At 37.1% G+C, this 21,910-nt stretch overlaps 1 protein-coding gene across 1 annotated transcript in view; it reads right to left on the bottom strand.

Moving 5' to 3' along the window:
• Positions 1-561: 561 nt before the first annotated feature.
• LOC126305264 (protein unc-13 homolog C-like) overlaps positions 562-21,910 on the bottom strand; it is a 1,060,877-nt gene continuing 1,039,528 nt past the window's right edge. The window contains exons 31-32 of the mRNA XM_049992034.1: positions 5,741-5,903; positions 562-5,647 (exon numbers count right to left, since the gene is read on the bottom strand). Coding sequence (XP_049847991.1) covers positions 5,353-5,647; positions 5,741-5,903 — 458 coding nt within the window. The 3' untranslated portion in view covers positions 562-5,352. The remainder of the gene's footprint in view (positions 5,648-5,740; positions 5,904-21,910) is intronic.

The following is a 21,910-nucleotide window of genomic DNA, read 5'->3' as shown; positions in this document are numbered from 1 at the left end:
CATATGGAACCGATGAAGCTGATTTTACTTCATAAATTTACATGTGCACGCATTTTTGTCTAACTGAGTTACACATACTACAGATGCAATGGTGTCCCCTCTTGTGACAGAAAAAAGTGTATACCATTACAATAAAAGCAGTTACACAGATATCTCTTTAGCCTTAGGAATGGAGAATTAAGAATTGAGCAAGCACATCTCCGTAACCAATTTAGCTGGACTATTGGCCTTGTTATTCATATCATAAATGCTCTTGGTTAGCATGTAAACATTAAAATTACTTTCATGCTTCAATATTTACAGAGTTTCCTTGATTATGAAATTTTCTGTAAAATAAAATGTAGTTAATTGCCTTTCATGTCTGTATGGCCACCAACGTGTGTACTACATAAGACAGTGAGTCACAGAAAACATTTATGAATCTATGTCCATCTTGACAGTTGACAGCTGTAGTGAGACTTATTTTTAACCAGGAGAAACTTATACCTCAATCACACATAAAAATGAAACAAACTGGTGCATTGAAATTAAATTTGAAATCTTTTTACTCCTTGATTGCTCTTTCTTACATAGCAAAATATAGGAGAAAAGAAGTGGGTGAATTTGTTGGACTAAATTTTATCTTTTTAAAAATCACTAGCATTGCTATCAGATGCTACCGTGTATGCATAATGAGCTTTCTTACAAGTATGACTTCTATTTATTCAGTGTCATATTTCATGAATAGCATCATTCTTTGTTACTCAAATGTCAGTTTACTTTGTTCTGTGACTATAAACACTTTTTTCTGAATAAAGCTTCCACATGGTGCTTATGGCCTGCAACATGCACTTAATTATGCAGTAAAAGTAAAATCCACTTTATCAGTTAGAAAATACCACAAAGACTTCTATTCAGAAAAAAATCTCAAACATATTTTTCCAACAAAGTGTGGCTACAGGAAGTTGAAATATCAACATGTCATCACACCAATGGAGCACTTTTCAATTATAATGGAAGAACAGGAGAATTATATTTATCATAGTTTATACAATACAGTAATAATTACATGCTCATTCAAAAATGTTTCTTACGTAGCTGGAATTTTTAGTTACTTGCTACACTAAAATTAATTTAGTGTTTACACATTCATATAGAAAAATGTACTTTTAACAACATTTTTGTTATCTGTCCTCTTGTTTATAACAAAGAACAATAGCATTGGGACATGATTTTCATATAGTTTATATTATGACTAGAGATATGACAAAAATACAAAAGAACAGCACAGGCAGATTGCAATTCAAAATAAACTTCAAACATTCTCAAATATTGCAGTTTCTGCCTTTTGATTATAATTATGCCTACTGGTAGAATTTGAAATCTATGTTAACATCTTTTGAAATGTCATGCAGACAATAGTAAATACTGTATTGTCAGTAAGTGTAACAGTTTCATTTTTGGTTCATTTAAAATACTTAATGTACTGCAATTTATATCAAAACATTATATTATAGACACTAAAAATAAAAAAGAACTGTTTGAAAAGAGTAATACTATAAGAATTAGATATAATTTGAAAGGAACAAGCTAAGATACTTGACAGGAACCATAATTTATAAGAATTTAATGAAAGATGATGCAGGTTAGTATAATAATTTTAGAAGAAGTGTGATTTAATTAATTTTTCCTGAAAAGGTAAGTCCCATATAGTTACAGAAATATATTGCTCAGTGACTCAGAAAAAGAACTGCCAGTACCTTAAAGCCAAGTAATATATTTATGTATGGAATACACTTTCTATCATATGTCTGTGTTTCTGATTCATTTATTTGTGATGACATTTAAACTTATTTAAATGACCATTGATGTAGTTAGGAACTGATAACATCACTACAAAGGGCATGCTGTAATCCTTTTTAATCTTTATGATTTTTTTCTGTTGCAGGTAACAAGTCTGACTTCTTAGTGAATATATTTTACTTAACACACTAATATTTTCGTTACAATGTGTTTCGGAGTACAAAAATGTTTCATTTGTAAGAAATCACAATAATGAATATAAATTTGATGTTTTATTTCTAGTGTACTGTAGTTCAGAGAATTTGAAAATATGAAATGAACCTGAAACTGAAAGTTCATATTTGTAACACATGCAAAATTAATTTATGAAACTGTTTCCACTCAAATGGCTGCATTTCCATTCCAGACTATGTGCTCATTCAAATAGCCACAAAACAGAATTTTCATTCATATTTGTGCTTTTCAACATAAGTTTAAATTTGAGGTTTACTTATGTTACTGTTTTATTAAATTAATTACTTTAGCTGATTTTGAATGAAGTTCTATTCTTCAGAAAATATTTCTGTTTCAATATTACCACTGTAAATTGAATTATATCGGGTATCAATTATGTGTAAATTTAATTCCATTTAAATTGCAAAAATAAAGACATGAGAAAAACGTATATGGGAGAGTTCACTAAAACAATATGGGTTATTGGGAAATTAAATTAAACAATATGGTCTGTTGATGTACACCGGTGTGTACTATCAAAATTTTCCATAATTCTGTTTCTTTATCACTAGTATTAACCGATTTCTCTAATTTCTCTGCAGGTCATCTGAATCCATGTAAGAAAGCACAGGGTACAATTAAAAAAAAGGAAAGAAAGAAAGAAAGAAAGAAAAAAACTATTGGGCTTGCAAAGGTATAACAGATACCTATGTATCACATTCAGAGTAAAAACATGATTTTCTGTAACTATGTGATTAATTTATATCAGCTGATACAATCTGATAGCAATACAAAGATTTTGTACTTAAAATGTGTCATTCAAATATCTCTGCACACATTATTTGCTGTCTGAATAAAAGATAAGTATACTTTGCTTTTTGGCCCCATTTTGTACTTGTAAGCAAGTATTTAACACAAACTTTACTCATAGCATGATTACAAAAAGTAGTCTAGAATTCTATGTAGTGTATGCCTCAGGAGAAAAACTGAAATGTATTTGTGGTACCAAAGTGGAAACAAGATTAACAGGTTAGCAGCAGGACTCGAAGGAACAATGACGACTTCGAGTGACCAGGCAATTATATTTAAATAAAGATAACCTACTGGCATGAATGGCAAATAATACGTGTAAAATTTGTTAAAGATGTCTGACTACCTGCATCCTTCAAGTGTTCCCATCAGAGGCATCTAGCATCTTCCTATCAAATCTATTTCTTTTAACAATCATAAGTACCAAATTATCTGACTGAATATTTTTGTGAACTAGAAACTAAAACTAAGCACACGACAATTAATCTTGTAAATGGGAAGGTCTTAGTGCATTACATATGTTTCTCTTTCAAAAAGCTTTAATGGTTTGCTGTACTTGATGCAAACATATTTCAACATGTTTCACAATTATAAGCTGTTGCCCTGTAGGCAAAACTGCATCTCCTTACAAAGGTAATTCATGAACCCACTTTATAACTGTAAATGGAACACAGATGTAATGCAGACAAAACCACAGGAAATCTGTGTATAATCCATAATACTAGCAAAATATGCACATACTCTATGAAATTATTTAATAATATTTCTCTTATGAAATAAACTGAACTTACAAAAAAGTATTTTGTGCACATGAACTGAGATAGTCATGTAGACCGAAAAATTCATTACTTTCTTCAGAGTCTGAAAATGTGACATATAAAAATAGTTATCTTCAAGATTCAATGTGCTTACAAACTGCTACAACACCTTCAGTAATCTATATGGCAGTAACAAAGCATGACAAAGGTAGGAAACAATGCAATAAACATTATTATGGGATGTTTTCAACTGATGTTTCACTACCACCCAGACAACATTTTTGTATATAGTTATAACAAACAATGCAGCAGAATTTTGTTTTAGTTTCTTGTTCACATACACTGTGTAGGCACAAGTATTTATGTTAAGGAGATTATGCAATTGATGATACAACAAATGAAAATTATTTTAACTGAAAGATCAAAGTCTGATTACATAAACATGTCATTCTCATCAGCCTTTTTATTGCAGAGAACTTACAACAAAAATTTCTCTTCAAAGCTGCATCCCATATATCACTTCTATGTAATTGTAGAATTATAACTTCATTGTGTTATTAGTAATGATATTATGTTGCTTTTTATCAATACAACCAAACAGAAAATGAACATCTTCCTTATACTGCTCAAGGCTGAGATTTTATTTACAAGCATTCATAGTCAGTGAACAATTGAATCATACTCAGTAACATCACTGTAACAAAAATAAAGTGATTCATGACCGCTGCTTTATAATTTCTGATGAGGATAACAGAATACGTAAATCATTTGTGACTGAGTTTTTATCAGTGATCTAATTTTTATGTACATGCATATGCACATGAGCATACATTTTTCTTTAAAAAGCTATTACTGTGTTATGGAAGATAAAGAGAGAAATAGAGATCTTAAGCGGTCGATATGACCTGTCAAAGAGGCTGGAAGGCAGGTAGCCTCAAAAATATCACAGTGAAATAGTTGGATACCAGTGTTCTGAAGCAAAGAGAACATGAAATATTTTAACAATGTCTCACATGGAACTTAATGAGGGGGCACATTATTGGTGCTTTGTTGGAGCATTTAGAATAATAAAATGCAGTTTCATTCAAGACAAGATGCAAAAGTTTTTCAAAAAAGCACATCTTGCCTTTGGAGTCTATGTATACATTGTAACCATTGGTCTAGTTATGAAAATGTGAGGAGAGCACATGGGTGAATGAGACAGTGTGTCTTTGAAGCACATTAACATCACTTGGTCACAATTTCCATTCACTGAATAAAGTCTTTTCAAGCCATGTACATCGCCAAACATTTAACAATAGCACATATGTGTATTGCTGAAAACTTTTGACTGTTCCTGTGATTACAGAAATTCAGAATATGGTCTTGTATGTTGCTTGAGCCAGCGAAACAAGCATTTTTTGGGATAAATTTTATTACTTTTTTCTTTAAAAGATAATTTGTAAATGAAATACAAAAGCTGTTTCATTTCCTTCATTTCTGTAATTATATTATGTGCGATTCCTTTTGTAAAAACTTCTGCTATTGCAGTTTCCTCCTTTCGATTAGCAATCACATGGAATGGTGTTGGTTTTTCCAAATCTTTATACTGTCTCTTTATTTATTTTTTATCTATTTATTTATTTTTGTGATCAATGGTAATTTGTACCAGCTCACTTAAAGCCATAGTTACCTAACAAACTTCACTGCACACACATTTCACTTCACATTTCTTCTGCTTTTTTGTGGCAAATATTGCCGGACGGTGGAAGAGTCATTTCCATTCACTAACCTATCAATCACAGGACTCTCACGTTGGGTTCGGTAAAGGATTTTCCGTCCGGACATCAGACTTCAGTTTGACAAATTCTTTTGCTACTTCATCATTTGTTCGCTGAGATAATATTCTCAAAATTGTCCAACCTGTTTCATCCATCTGTATCCTTTTCCCCAGTGAGAGCCAACATGCACATGAACCCTGCTCCACAATGTCTTTGAGCTGCATTACAGCTACACCAACTAAACGATCTTCCCGAGCAAAACAGTAGTCTTTGATGCATATGTGAAGTTCAAAGTAATCCAGCTGCTCTTCATTTCCAATAATGCTGTAAAAAAAAAAAAAAAAAATGTGTTCAACAATGAACTGAAACAAATGAACAAAATTATGAAAAATGTCAATTTCAAAGTGTAATACTTACAAATGAAAAGTTTCATTGTACTTTGGAGACCAGTTGTTTGATTTAGATTTGGTTGCATGCTTTCGTTTTTTATCAGCTAAATGAGGTCCAATGAGATTAACTTCCACAAATGGCCGGAACATTCCCGTTACTGTGGGCCACTTTAAGTCATTGGCTGCCACCACTGTGAAGTAATAAATGATCGAATTACAACTTGTAATGGAAGGAGCAAAAGTGAAGAGAAAAAGACATGAGAGTGGTGGGAAATGTGGAGGGGAGATTGGCTGAGGGCTGTTAGAGAGAGGCAGTTAGGAAAAGGACAGGAATGTGGTGTTGGTGAGCTCACACTGACATTTGTGTGTGCACTTGAGGACTGGGTTGGAATAGGGCAGCAGAACGGAGGAAGACAATGACTGAGAAGAGGAGGATAAGTGAAGTGAGACTGTGAAAAAAAGAGTGCAGGTGAGTGTGGGTCATGGCCTAGTGGAGGCCAATGGGAAATGGGATCAAAGTATGAAATGTATAGATGATTTCCCTCTACTTAATTCAGAGAAGATAGTATGGAAGAGAGGGGGAGGGATGTAACAGATGACACAAGCTGTGAAGCAACCATTGCACTTGAGTACACTGTGCTCAGCATTGCGTTCCATTACTAGGTTGTCAGCTCACCTCTGTATCACAGTTATACTCTGATTTTAGATATCATCATTAAATAGTCACGAAAATGTGACTGATGTCATTAAACAATTAATATTTCACATATTAACTGAAAGTAATTTATTATAAAACAAGTAGCACTAAAAGACCATGTAGACAGTTTTGAACCAAACATAATTTTTCAGTATAAAAACTGTAAGACTAATAAAAATACAGATATCTCAGTCATACAATAAAATGTCCTATATGTGTCAGATCTCTTATTGCAATTACTATTGTGTGTTGAGTACATCAACATTGCTTTCCCATTGGCATTATGATCAGAAAAGTATGAGAGGTAGTCAGAAAGCTTTAATTATAACCTTGATTAACCTTTAACCGCTGACGTGCTGTCTGTGAGACTGCGCGTATTTTCCAATACATGATTTAAATACTTTCCCTATCAAGCTGCCGTTTCAGTAGCTTCTGAGAAGTGCAAGACGACTCATGTAACTGTGAGTGAAACAGTTTTTCCACTAGACAGGTGGGTTAGAACTAATTAAATGTTGACAGAGGTCTGTCAGACCGCACGTCAGCGTTAGTGTAATTATTTACAACAAAGGGGTTACTTTGTCATTCTTCTTTATAGGTATTGTACACAGAAATAAATTGACATAGCCGGTCCGTCTGGCAGTAAAAGGTCAAAAAAGAACCAACAGCAACACATATGTGTTACTAATGAACATTTTGAAACAACTGTGCAACATTGGTTAGAGGAAACCGAAGATTCGGACTTCAGTGTTGTGGGACAGACCCCAGACAACTCTGAGAACGAAGAAATAGTCTCTGACAATGATACAGAAATGTTTGTTTCAGAAAAGGAAGAGGAAGACCTAAATCCCGTCCAAAGAATTTAAAGTAGTTTTTATGGCAATAACTGGTACAAGTGGTCGAAAAATCCACCAAACAGAGCAGTTAGAACTCCTGCACACAATATTATTGTAAAATCACCCTCTTGCAAGTTGCCTAAAAATGAAAAGCATGATCCTCTTTCCATTTGGTGCAAGTTGGTAGATACTGAAATGATGAATGAAATTTTGAAATGGACGAATGAAAAACTAGCTGCTTATAAAAATAAATTCTTATGTGAAAATCGGCCTGAACTCGGTGAATTAGACTCTATAGAATTGAGAGCATTGTTTGGTATATTATTCTATTCGGCAGTTTTCAAATCAAATCATGAAAATTCTGACTAAATTTTCGCATCTGATGGTTGTGGCCATAAAATTTTCAGGTATATTATGAGCAAAAATAGATTTCTTGTACTACTGCACTGTTTACAATTCGACGATGCAACAGACAGGAGTGAAAGATTGTTGAGTGATAAGCTTGCAGCTGTATTGTTCATATTTGAAAAAATTGTTTCCACTTCCCAAAGCTTGTACAATTTAGGAGAAAGTGTCACTGGGGATGAAATGTTGGTGCCTTTCTGAGGCTGTTCTTATTTTGTTCAGTACATGCCACAAAAACTGCCAAATACACCATCAAAACTATGAGTATGTGTGACAGCAAAACGAGCTACTTCTACAATGGATAGGTCTGAAGAAGAATAATTTTTGGTACCAACTCAATCTGTTATCCACTTATGTAAGCTAATTTATGGGTCACATCGCAATGTTACTGCTGACAATTGGTTTTCATCTATTGAGTTGGTCAATTATTTGATAAATAAGGACCTTCCGTATGTTGGAACCACGGGGGGAAAAAAAATTACCTAATGAATATCTTCCAAACAAAAACCGTGAAGAAGGGTCTGCGTTATGTTCATATGTGCCTAAAAAAAATAAATAAGTGCTGTTAGTTTCATCAATGCACCATTCTAATGAAACCGATAGGCATACAGACAAACCTGAAATTATTGCCTATTACAGTTCCACAGGGAGAGGTGTGTATGAGCTCGACAAGAAATGCGAAATCTACTCGACGAGCCGAAGGACAAGACAATGGCTGACGGCAATTTTTTACAGAATTTTCAATCTGAGTGGGGTAAATGCATATGTGATCTACAACACACAATTTACCACCAAGCCAATAGATAGAGTTTTTCTGAAAACATTAGCACAAGCTTTAGCATTGCCTCAAATGAAATGACGCGCTGTGAATAGCAAGTGGTCATGGGAATTAAGAACGACCATCATCAGAGTTCTTGGACCCGATGCAACGGAAGAACAAGCACCAGACTCTGAAGAAGGAGGTATAAATAGACGAACCTGTTACAGCTGCCCTTCAAAACTAAAGAGAAAAATGGGTTATTCATGTAACTCGTACAAAAAGGCTATTTGTCTACAATGTGCAACATTTGCATGTAAAAATTGCAGCTAATGTTGTGCTACAGCAATTTTTATATATATATATATATATATATATGACGATGTAAATAAAACAGAAAGAAACTTCCACATGGGAAAAATATATTAAAAACAAAGATTCCAAGACTTACCAAGCGGGAAAGCGCCGGCAGACAGGCACATGAACAAAACACACAAACACACACACAGAATTACGAGCTTTCGCAACTGGCAGTTGCTTCGTCAGGAAAGAGGGAAGGAGAGGGAAAAATGAAAGGATGTGGGTTTTAAGGGAGAGGGTAAGGAGTCATTCCAATCCCGGGAGCGGAAAGACTTCCCTTAGGGGAAAAAAAGGACAGGTGTACACTCGCACACACACACACACACATATCCATCCGCACATACACAGACACAAGCAGTATGTGCGGATGGATATGTGTGTGTGTGTGCACGCGAGTGTACACCTGTCCTTTTTTTCCCCTAAGGGAAGTCTTTCCGCTCCCGGGATTGGAATGACTCCTTACCCTCTCCCTTAAAACCCACATCCTTTCATTTTTCCCTCTCCTTCCCTCTTTCCTGACGAAGCAACTGCCAGTTGTGAAAGCTCGTAATTCTGTGTGTGTGTTTGTGTGTTTTGTTCATGTGCCTGTCTGCCGGCGCTTTCCCGCTTGGTAAGTCATAAAACAGAAAGAAACTTCCACATGGGAAAAATATATTAAAAATAAAGATTCCAAGACTTACCAAGCGGGAAAGCGCCGGCAGACAGGCACATGAACAAAACACACAAACACACACACAGAATTACAAGCTTTCGCAACTGGCAGTTGCTTCGTCAGGAAGGAAGGAAGGAGAGGGAAAAATGAAAGGGTGTGGGTTTTAAGGGAGAGGGTAAGGAGTCATTCCAATCCCGGGAGCGGAAAGACTTCCCTTAGGGGAAAAAAAGGACAGGTGTACACTCGCACACACACACACACACACACACATATCCATCCGCACATACACAGACACAAGCAGACATATTATCTGCTTGTGTCTGTGTATGTGCGGATGGATATGTGTGTGTGTGTGTGTGCGAGTGTACACCTGTCCTTTTTTTCCCCTAAGGGAAGTCTTTCCGCTCCCGGGATTGGAATGACTCCTTACCCTCTCCCTTAAAACCCACACCCTTTCATTTTTCCCTCTCCTTCCTTCCTTCCTGACGAAGCAACTGCCAGTTGCGAAAGCTTGTAATTCTGTGTGTGTGTTTGTGTGTTTTGTTCATGTGCCTGTCTGCCGGCGCTTTCCCGCTTGGTAAGTCTTGGAATCTTTATTTTTAATATATATATATATATATATATATATATATATATATATATATATATATATATATATATATATATATAAAAAACATCGAATTGTTTCCTGTACGACAAAAACAATGCAGTGGTCTGAGAGAGCGCACATCAGCGGTAGTGTGACAAGATCGGCATGTCATCAGATAAAGGTTAAATAAAGTTACATGTTTGCAGCCATGGTAAACACTGAAATCACGATACCATAGCACCATAGTATGCTGCTAGCGGAATTAGAACAAAATGACACTGTACACGGATAAAGTAGAGTACCATGAGGCAACTAGTTTTTTGCATTTCAAGGGGAACAACACTGTAACAATCAACACTGAGTTGGCAGAAGTGTACAGCCACAATGCTCCAGCATATGATGCTGTGATTAGGTGATACGAGGCCCTGCCAGTATGGTCAAATATGTCTGAATGATGGCGAATATAGTGGTAGACCATCTCTCTGTGAAGAACTAGGGATTGCAAGAGAATTGGTGCTCGAAGATCAGTACACCATAATCAAGGTGACAGTGGAAAAGTGAAAATCTTTTATCAGTTTTCAACATATTTCCCTACATTTTGAATTTGAGAAAGGGCACTGCATGTTGATCTCCACATCTGCTCACACCCATTCCAAAAGCCTCCTGAACCTAGGTGGCAGCTAAAGTGTTGCAGCTGTCCCAGGTCAATTCAGATAATTTCTTCACACAGCCATGTATGTGTGGTGGGGACGAATCATCACCCAGGCATCAGCTGATGAAGTTATGGGAGGCTATCAAAATGAAGTTTTCTTTCCATGTCAAGGTCTCAGTTTATTTCCTCACACATGCTACTTCTATCAAATTTTGCTCCCCCCTTTCCTCCCTCCCTCCCCCCTCCAAATTCCTATATTTTTCTGGCATGGCATCAAGTGTGATTTCTTCCTCTTTCATCAGATGGAGGAATTTCCAAAATGATGATGAAGTGATTTTCAAGGTGGAGTGATTTCCTAACAGCCAAAATGCAGACAACCAGTTCATCCATCATTTAGAAAAAAAAATGAGTCTTATTGTGGATGAATATGTGGGTAAGGCCTAATGCTATTACCAAGGTTTGTGGCTGCAGCTGTATTTTTTTGAGATCATAATCAAAATTTTTGACCATCCCTTATATATAGACATTTCTTCAATAAATATGAAGTAAGACATAGTAACTGTGCATTATATAGTGAAAAATCCTTGGAACATATCCAGTGTAAAAGCTGTTGGTGTTAAATTTGAAAAATTGAAAAATGAACATGCTCTTTTAATAAATTATTTGCATGACTATCAACTGTCCTGTGCTTCCCCTACACAGCACATGGTTTTTTCAGAAGTCTGATTTTTAACTGATGGCAGTTGTGATCAAATGATACATGAGTGATGGAAACATGCAGAGATATGATTTTTAAGGTTAAAATAATTAATATGTTGCAATGTAATGATGACAGGTTAAAAAATAGGTAAACACATAGTTGTGGAAACTATAATGTTTCACGCTGTAAGACAATCGGCATATAGTATAGAAAATATAACCAGTATAGTGGATCCATTTGACAATGCAGAAGCTAATTCTCTTATTTTGCAACAGAAGTATGAAAATGGACTTTGAGGAGTAAATGCAAGAGGAACAACTGTCCACCAACTGTACAAAAACTAATACAATGGAAGGAGTGAACATTTTTGGGAACAGTCATACACAAAAAATTCAAAACATATTTCAGACTGTGCTAAATGGAATTTGTCTGGCTCTGCTACTGTTAAGGAACTGATCTGTAACTTAATAATAACGGAAAGATTTTTTCTTTGCAATAAAACTATGTAATATATCCTGCAATGAAACCATGGTTTTATTAAAAATGTGCTTGTCATATTCAGGTTTCTGCAGTTTGAAAATATAACACCCATGAACTTGCCACTGCACTGAGATAAGATTTGTTGAACTGGTTATGTCTATATGGGCAATGCTTTTACTTAATAAGCTATAGAGGCATGATTTGTCCTAGTGAAGTACATGCAGAAGTGAAGCAGTGTGAGTAAGTCCCGCCTTGGTAGCCCAGTTGAAAGAGCACTGACTCCTGCTCTGATACACGGTTTTAATCTGACAGGAAGTTTTAAAAGAGTGAATACTCTGGTACAGAAAGGAAGAGTAATTCTGGAGGTGAGTCCTCCCCTTAGTTCCTTCCACTAACAAAAAGTGGTAAAGTGTTAACTACAACAGGATTTGATCTAAAAATAATGTCATGGCAAATACTAAATGACCAAGTGGAAGCTCATTTCATTCTTAATGTATGTAACTAAGTAGATTTTCATAGGGCTTACATCATAATAACATCATTATGCATTTAAATATTGGAGACCTAGTTGAAAAAATTATCAGCAAACACTGTGATAAGAAAATGCTTAAAGGTGTGTTGACTTAAAAACAGAAACAGTTAATTTTACCTTCATGCTTATGAATAAGGAATCAAAGGCTGTGAAAGCACATGCACTATAGTTTACTCCTCAGTAAAATGACACAAAATTTTCACTGCCCTAAGTAATATTTCTTTGAGAGTTGGTGCTCAGAATATAAACAGCTCAATTTGTTAAACATCAAAACATGTTGCACCTCTATATATAGAATAAACTGTTCATGCCTTAATAAATCATTGGCTCAGAATGAAAAACTTGTATCTCAAAAATAAAACAAAAATATTTTTCAGGCATTATTAGGTTGGAAACCTTGTATTTCAACAATTAGTGAGCAAATGATAGGTAACGTGCTACGTGCTGCACTCTAGTGAGGAAAACCACAAATACTGTTTAGGCAACCATGACAATGTGAGAAAACCAGGCATAATTTTTCTGAGATACAAAGTTTTCACTATACGCCAACAAAATGCACAATACAGCTGCATAATCTAAAAACAGAAAAATTGTGCAAGAATGTAGGACATCAACAAAGATTTAAGAAACTTATTTATCTATTTTGCTTTAATGAACATGCAAAATAAAAATAAACTCGACTTAAATTTTGATAAATATTCAAGAGCAATGGTATCTGCTGAAACAAATATGTGTAACAATGTAAGGAGCTAATTAACATATATAGTGATGATGTTGATGAATTCCCATACTTCGAGGAGTGTAAGGGACGATGTGGGAGACCCGCACTCTGTACTAGGCAAGGTCCTAGTGGAGGTGGCTTGCCATTGCCTTCCTCTGTCTGTAATGGGGATGAATGATGATGATGCAGATGACACAACCCACCCGGTCATCTCGAGGCAGGAAAAATCCCTTACCTCATGAGGAACCAAATCTGGGACCCCATGTGCGGGAAGCGAGAACGCTACCACAGGACATATATAGTAAAGATCTCTAAGATAATGACCACGGAACCATTAATCATAAAACATTATGATAACATCATGAAAAACCCACAGATTATACATAAGATTATTAATAATTATTTCACTAGTTTTATTGATCAGCCAACCCATATTATAGATGCACAGGGTGAGGCCCCATGTCACTTCACTCAATGTATGAAGTCAGAATTGGTGGTGGTGAACGAGCAGGAAGTATGCAAGGTGATAATCATGCTGAGGAAAAAATTTACATCTGGCTAGGATGCCATACCCAGTGTGACTGATAAGGTATGTTTAAAACAAATCTGAAAACTTATGCAATTAACTGCAGCAATAGAGAAAACACATGTATATTCAGCTGTTTACAAAATCAGTGGTGTGAAACCAACGTTCAAAATGGGATGTAAGGAAGATATCTCTAACTGAGGACCAGTATCGCTAATTCCCACATTTATTATGATATTATAAAGTAAAATTCTGTCACAGCTTAGTTGTCATTTTACACAGCACACATTGCTTATAGATTCTCAGCATGGTTTTAGAAAAAGAGGTAAGCACAATCACAGCAGTTACACAGTTCTTCCATGAGGTGTAATGTCTGTTGGATTAGAGGATGCAAACAGTAGGTATATTTTAGCACATGATGACAAAGCATTTGATACAGCAAACCACATGTTACTTCTAGAAAGCACTGAATTTATATCATATTGGGGATCCTTCTGCACATTTTATAGAAACATACCTATTGAATTGTAAGCAAGTAATTGAAATACAAATTAGATGAAAAAATTATAAATTTCAATCCACCAGTGAAACAGAAATACAAGGTGTACCTCAGGCCTCAATCCTTGGTCCCTTTCTCATCCTTAGGAACAACCCATTATCTCCCATATTAGATGCAGATGACACCTCAGTCTTATTCTGTGGTTGAGATTAAAAGGAGCTAGAATCTTCTGCTGCTAGTGGGATTAACAGTACTAATGAAGTATGTCAACAATCAGGGCCTCAAGGTGAATGTTATCAAATCTCTGTTATTGGGTGTGGTAGACAAATACCATTAACTTTGTATGTGGAAAAGTCAAAAGTGTCTTATATCTCCTTAGCCAGATCATGAAGATAGTTTCTAGCAGCTGACATCCAATTAAGAAGAATATTGCTATTACAGAAATGAGCAGTAAGACTTATATGTGGAACAAAGCACAGAGTCATGTTGTGAAATGTCCATACAGCACAAATACTTACAATATACTTGTTATAGCGATTTAAATTACTTACATTTTGTGTAAGTTGACTAACTGCAAGTACTGAAGTGATGTAGATGATCACAAGTCACAACAAAATGTAATTACTTATAGAATAGAATGAAATTAAAAATAGCAGATCAAAGCTCATACATCAATGGTTTGTTTTGGTTTAAGAAACTACCAAATCATCTAAGAACATGAAAGGGAATTGACTACATCACAAAATCAAAATCTATTCTGGTACAGAAATCTTTATTATTGTTCAACAATTTGAGACACAGCTTATAATTATGTAAATGTAACACATTTTGTAAATATAATTAATGTTTCTGATCCTCCCCCCAAGAACCATGGAACTTGCCGTTGGTGGGGTTTCTTGCATGCTTCAGCGATACAGATAGGCCTACTGTAGGTACAACGACTATGGAGAGGTATCTGTTGAGAGGCCAGAGAAACGTGTGGTTCCTGAAGAGGGCCAGCAGCCTTTTCAGTAGTTGCAGAGGCAACAGTCTGGATGACTGACTGATCTGGCCTTGTAACGCTAACCAAAACAGCCTTGCTGAGCTGGTACTGTGAACGGCTGAAAGCAACAGGAAACTACAGCCATAATTTTTCCCAAGGACATGCTGCTTTACTGTATGGTTAAATGGGGAGTCCCCCATTTGGATCTCCGTGCAGGGACTACTCAAGAGGGTGTCGTTATAAGGAGAAAAAAACTGGCACTCTATGGATCAGAGAGTGGAATGTCAGATCCCTTAATTGGGCAGGTAGGTTAGAAAATTTAAAAAGGGAAATGGATAGGTTGAAGTTAGATACAGTGGGAATTAGTGAAGTTTGTGGCAGGAGGAACAAAACTTTTGGTCAGGTGAATACAGAGTTAGAAATACGAAATCAAATAGAGATAATGCAGGAGTAGGTTTAATAATGAATAAAAAAGTAGGAGCTACTACAAACAGCACAGTGAACACATTATTGTGGCCAAGATAGACATGAAACCCATACCTACTACAGTAGTACAAGTTTATATGCCAACTAGCACTGCAGATGATGAAGAAATTGATGAAATGTATGATGAGATAAAATAAATTATTGAGACAGTGAAGGGAGATGAAAATTTAATAGTCATAGGTAACTGGAATTTGATAGTAGGAAAAGGAAGAGAAGGAAATGTAGTAGCTGAATATGGACTGGGGGTAAAAAATGAAAGAGGAAGTACCTCGTAGAATTTTGCATAGAGCATAACTTAATCAGAGCTAACATTCGGTTCGAGAATCATGAAACAAGGTTGTTTACATGGAAGAAGCCTGGAGATACTAGAAGGTATCAGATAGATTATATAATGGTAAGACAGATATTCAGGAACAAGGTTTTAAATTGTAAGACATTTCCAGGGGCAGATGTGGACTCTGACCACAATCCATTGGTTATGAACTGTAGATTAAAACTGAAGAAACTGCAAGAAGGTGGGAATTTGAGGAGATGGAACCTGGATAAATTGACTAAACCAGAGGTTGTACAGAGTTTCAGGGAGAGCATAAGGTAACAACTGACAGGAATGGGGGGAAAGAAATACAGTAGAAGAAGAAAGGGTAGCTTTGAGGGATGAAGTAGTGAAGGCAGCAGAGGATCGAGTAGGTAAAAAGACGAGGGCTAGTAGAAACCCTTGGGTAACAGAAGAATTATTGAATTTAATTGATGAAAGGAGAAAATATAAAAATGCTGTAAATGATGCAGGCAAAAAGGAATACAAATGTCTCATAAATGAGATTGACAGTAAGTGCAAAATGCCTAAGGAGGAATGGCTAGAGGACAAATGAAAGGATGTAGAGGCTTATCTCACTAGGGGTAAGATAGATACTGCCTAAAGGAAAGTTAGAGACCTTTGGAGAAAGGAGAACCACTTGCATGAATATCAAGAGCTTTGATGGAAACCCAGTTCTAAGCAAAGAAGGGAAATTGCACAGAGCATAACTTGAAAACAATATTATGGAAATGGAAGAGGATGTAGATGAAATGGTACTGTGTGAAGAGTTTGACAGAGGACTGAAAGACCTGAGTTGAAACACGGCCCTCGGAGTAGAGAACGTCCCATTAGAACTATTGATGGCCTTGGGAGAACCAGTCCTGACTAAACTCTACCATCTGGTGAGCAAGATATATGGGACAGGCGAAATACCCTTAGACTTCAAGAAGAATATAGTAATTCCAATCCCAAAGAGAGCAGATGTTGACAGATGTGAAAATTACCGAACTATCATTTTGATAAGTCACGGTTGCAAGATACTAACGTGAATTCTTTAAAGACGAATGGAAAAACTGGTAGAAGCCAACCTTGGGGAAGATCAGTTTGGATGCTGTAGAAATAGTGGAACCCGTGAGGCAATACTGACCCTACGACTTATCTTAGAAGATAGATTAAGGAAAGGCAAACCTACATTTCTAGCATTTGTAGACTTAGAGAAAGCTTTTGACAATGTTGACTGGAATACTCTCTTTCAAATTCTAAAGGTGGCAGGGGTAAAATACAGGGAGCAAAAATCTATCTACAATTTGTACAGAAACCAGATGGCAGTTATAAGAGTCGAGGGGTATGAAGGAGAAGCATTGGTTGGGAAGGGAGTGAGACAGGGTTGTAGCCTCTCCCTGATGTTGTTCAATCTGTATATTCAGCAAGCAGTGAAGGAAACAAAAGAAAAACTTGGAGTAGGTATTAAAATCCATGGAGAAGAAATAAAAACTTTGAGGCAGCAAAGGACTTGGAAGAGCAGTTGAACGGAATGGACAGTGTCTTGAAAGGAGGATATAAGATGAACATAAACAAAAGCAAAACAAGGATAATGGAATGTAGTCGAATTAAGTTGGGTGACGCTGAGGGAATTAGAATAGGAAAAGAGACACTTTAACTAGTAAATGAGTTTTGCTATTTGGGGAGCAAAATAACTGATGATGGTTGAAGTAGAGAAGATATAAAATGTAGACTGGAAATGGCAAGGAAAGCATTTCTGAAGAAGAGAAATTTGTTAACATCAAGTATAGATTTAAGTGTCAAGAAGTCGTTTCCGAAAGTATTTGTATGGAGCGTAGCCATGTATGGAAGTGAAACATGAACGATAAATAGTTTGGACAAGAAGAGAATAGAAGCTTTCCAAATGTGGTGCTACAAAAGAATTCTGAAGATTAGATGAGTAGATCACATAACTAATGAGGAGGTATTGAACAGAATTCAGGAGAAGAGGAGTTTGTGGCACAACTTGACTAGAAGAAGGGATCGGTTGTTAGGACATCATCTGAGACACTGAGAGATTACCAATTTAGTATTGGAGGGCAGCATGATGGGTAAAAATTGAAGAGGGAGACCAAGAGATGAATACACTAAGCAGATTCATAAGGATGTAGGTTGCAGTAGGTACTGGGCAATGAAACCAGTCTCATGACTGAAGACCACAACAACAACAACAACAAACAATATTTCTGATGTCTGAAAAAGCCATCATCATGAAATGAAAATGTAAGTCAATAAAAAAAACTGTAATTACAGTCTAACAGAAAATGAAATTAATATTCTCTCAGACTACTGGACTTTGCATCTCTTTTGTTATGCCTACCAAAATTAATTTAATTCATCACAACACAGGAGGTTAGATGTGTTCATCACTAATGCATCATCAGTTACAAAACAGCCTTGAAATAAGATCAGTCACAACAGTTCAGTATATAAATTTTTGAAGTCCCTAAATGAATGTTCCATTTACAAAACACTTTCGAGCATTAAAATGTAGGCCATGACTGTGAAAGGAGTATTAAAGAGGTAAAGCAAGGTTTAGATGAAGTATAATTTTGATAATGCTGAAATTTTATAATTAACTGGACTTTTTTAATGTAAGCAAATATAAGATTAGTTAATTTAGTCATGCAATCAGTAGTATATAAAATACAATATGTATCTAGGAGACCTTCTGTGGAGTTTGGAGGGTAGGAGAGGGTACTAGTGCAGTAACCTGTCCAATACTACACCTACCACCCACAGGCCATTAGGCAAGTGTATTGTGAGCCAACATTCAAACGGTGCACCTGCGATTACCCCAGGCAGCCGCTGGGGACAACCCAATCTCTGCCTGCCGTCGCCTGGTCTACCGTGCATACACAGCACTACACTAGCAACATCTCATGGGGACAGCATCATTATGAGGACACACACGGACCTCTGGGCCCTCAGTTGTTAATTTATTTGAGATGTGTAACTACCCACACTGTACTCTTGGTGTTGTTGCTCTGTGACCCATGAAATTGTGTTTCTTGTATTCAGATTCTGGGGTTTCCTACCAATCAGCTCTTCCATGGAAGCTTCACACAAGTCCCTTATGCAGCAACAAAAATGGCCATGTTGGAACAGTTGTTGGTACATTGCACAGGCTCAGCTGCCACTTTTTCCCCTACTGCTGTTACCACCATATGTTGAATTCATGGAAGACAGTGGTGCTTGTGAGAAGTGAATTTGCAAACATTTCATGGAGCTCTTAGTGGTTGACAAGGAGGTATTGTGGATACCACATCACATGTATAAGTTACAGTAGCACTTAGCTCCTCTGCAAGAACCAGGTCCAATTTCTTCTGATGTGCAGTTTGCTGTCCACCTACAACCACAAGCAAACACATGAGACCATAACATGTGTTAAATTCTACTAATGTTGCAAAGAGCTCCAGCAGTTGTATTACTTTTGGTCAGCCAAGCTTCACAGCCATAGTCGTAAGTATCAGTTTGTCATGACAGAACTTTGTGGAGTATTGAGCGGATGCCACAGTCAGATACACGATCATTCCTTCAGTCTCAGATAAGCAAGTGCAACATGCCCTTCAACTTAAGGATCCTATGTTGGAAGAGGTTCTGAATATTGCACAGCTGTTCAAGCTCTCCCATGCTGTGGACTGCCAATTAGAGATGTTACCATTGTTGACAGCGTCTTACCCTGATGTATGTAGTGCACTGCCTCAGCCACACTACAAACACATCAACCAGTCTGATGCAGACAAACTTGTTGTCAGAAAGTGTGAACATTATCTCATTCATGACCATCTTGTTTTGTATGGTAGGAATTGGCAGCATGCCCCATGTGGTGGGTCTCATGCCATAAATGTAAAAGAAAGGTCATATAGCAGAGGTACTGATAACTGCCTCCCCTCCCCCCCCCCCCCCCCCCCCATTCCCTGCCTCTCTCCACCCACTCCCTTCCTACAGGAGTCACTGTAGGTATCAATGGATGATGATATTCACACTAATCCATCACTGACTTTGCCCCTGACTGCAAGCCAGAACAAATTTCTCATTGAAGTGTGGTTGGTGGATCCAACAATGATCCTACAAGCTAACATGGGGACTACTGCATCCCTATTAAACTCATAGACATATGCCAGGCTTTGGTCCCTGCCAGTGGCATGCATCAAGCATAGATTGTTAAACTATTAAAATAACCAGCTTCCTTTCTCTGTGCAGATTCCTATACTCAGCCAATTCACACATGACACAGTGTACAAGTCAGTTATCCACTCTGTTATATCCTTGGTAGTTAATGATGTGAGTACCGAGAATCTGTTAGGGTTAGATGTCTTTGCTGCTTTTGATTTTTCCACTACAGATGCAATGCATCTGGTGTTGGACCAAGTGCCTTATCATGAATTGGATTCTTTGTGTTCTGAGTTTTCAGAGATATTTGCCCTAGGTTTATGTTGCACACACAGTTCAATGGCACCCATCTGTCTCCAACCCTCAACCTGTGCCCACTGTAGTTTTATGCAAACAGGTTAAAGACAGAGCTGATTGGCTTGATGTCACTGGGAGTGATTAGTCTGATTTCTTCAAGTGAATGGACTAAGTCATTAGTGGTCATCAAGAAGCCATCTGGTCAGCTTCTACTATGTGGAGACTTCAAGGTCACTATTAAGATTTTTACCCTCCACGCTGCCGTCCAATGCTAAATTTGTGATCCCTTGATACCTCAGAACATGTCCTACAAACTGGTCCCTTCTTCTTGTCAAGTTGTGCCAGAAACTTCTCTTCTCCCCAATTCTATTCAAAACCTCCTTGTTAGTTATGTGAAGTACCCATCCCTTCAGCATTCTTCTGTAGCACCACATTTCGAAAGCTTCTATTGTCTTCTTGTCCAAACTATTTATTGTCCATGTTTCACTTCCATACATGGCTACACTCCATACAAATACTTTCAGAAATGACTTCCTGACACTTAAATCTATACTCAATGTTAATAAATTTCTCTTCTTCAGAAACACTTTCCTTGCCATTGCCAGTCTACATTTTATATCCTCTCTACTTCGACCATCATCAGTTATTTTGCTCCCCAAATAGCAAAACTCCTTTACTACTTTAAGTGTCACATTTCCTAATCTAATTCCCTCAGTGTCTACCAACTTAATTCGACTACATTCCATTATCCTCGTTTTGCTTTTGTTGATGTTCATTATCGTCTATCCCTTGCATATGTTGCTTTGGAAATGCACCCTTTCTGTTACATCTGCTTGTGAGCATGCTTTTGTGCAGCTTATGGATAGTCTTTGCTCTGTGACATGTCTTCAAACATTTCAACCTGGCGAGCATCTGGTGCTGGCCATGGATGCATCCTAGTACAGTGGGGCTGAGGGTCCTGCCCCATCGCCATTCACACACCTCTGAACAGCCTACTACCTTTGTGCTGAAAACTTTTGACTTGGCTTAGCAACATTACTCTCTGATGAAAAAAGGCTCTTGCTATTGTCTGTGATTTGAAAAATTTCATATGTTCTTGTAGGGAGGAAAATTTCATTTAATTACTGATCACAAGCCATTGGTTTCCCTGTTCAACCTGTTGGTGTCCTTACCAGATGAAACCACACATTGTCTTCAGCGCTGAACTCTCTTCTTGACCTGATACAATTATGAGATCCATTTTTGTCCCACCTCACAACATGTGAATGTGGATGCTCTGTCCTGTCACCCAATGGGCACTGACCCCTCATTCAACCACGAGGAACTGCTTGGTTTTCAACTGGATACAGAAGTGAGGCACACAGTGATGACTTCCCCACCACCAATTCCCATATTACCTCTGCTGTGGTGGCAGATCCACTGCTCCAGCAGGTTGTGCACACAGTACAACATGGACGGCCGGACTGTCCACTGTGCCAGGTGTCAGACCCAATTCAGAATTTTTTGCATTGTGCCATTGCCTCCCCCTCTCAGATAGTATTTTCCTCTCATCTGTGGAAGGGGTCACTCTGCAAGTC

Source organism: Schistocerca gregaria, unplaced genomic scaffold, assembly GCF_023897955.1.
Source record: "Schistocerca gregaria isolate iqSchGreg1 unplaced genomic scaffold, iqSchGreg1.2 ptg000304l, whole genome shotgun sequence".
Lineage (NCBI taxonomy): Eukaryota > Metazoa > Arthropoda > Insecta > Orthoptera > Acrididae > Schistocerca > Schistocerca gregaria.
The sequence above is the reverse complement of the archived record's forward strand: the minus strand, read 5'-3'. Positions and strand labels throughout refer to the sequence as shown.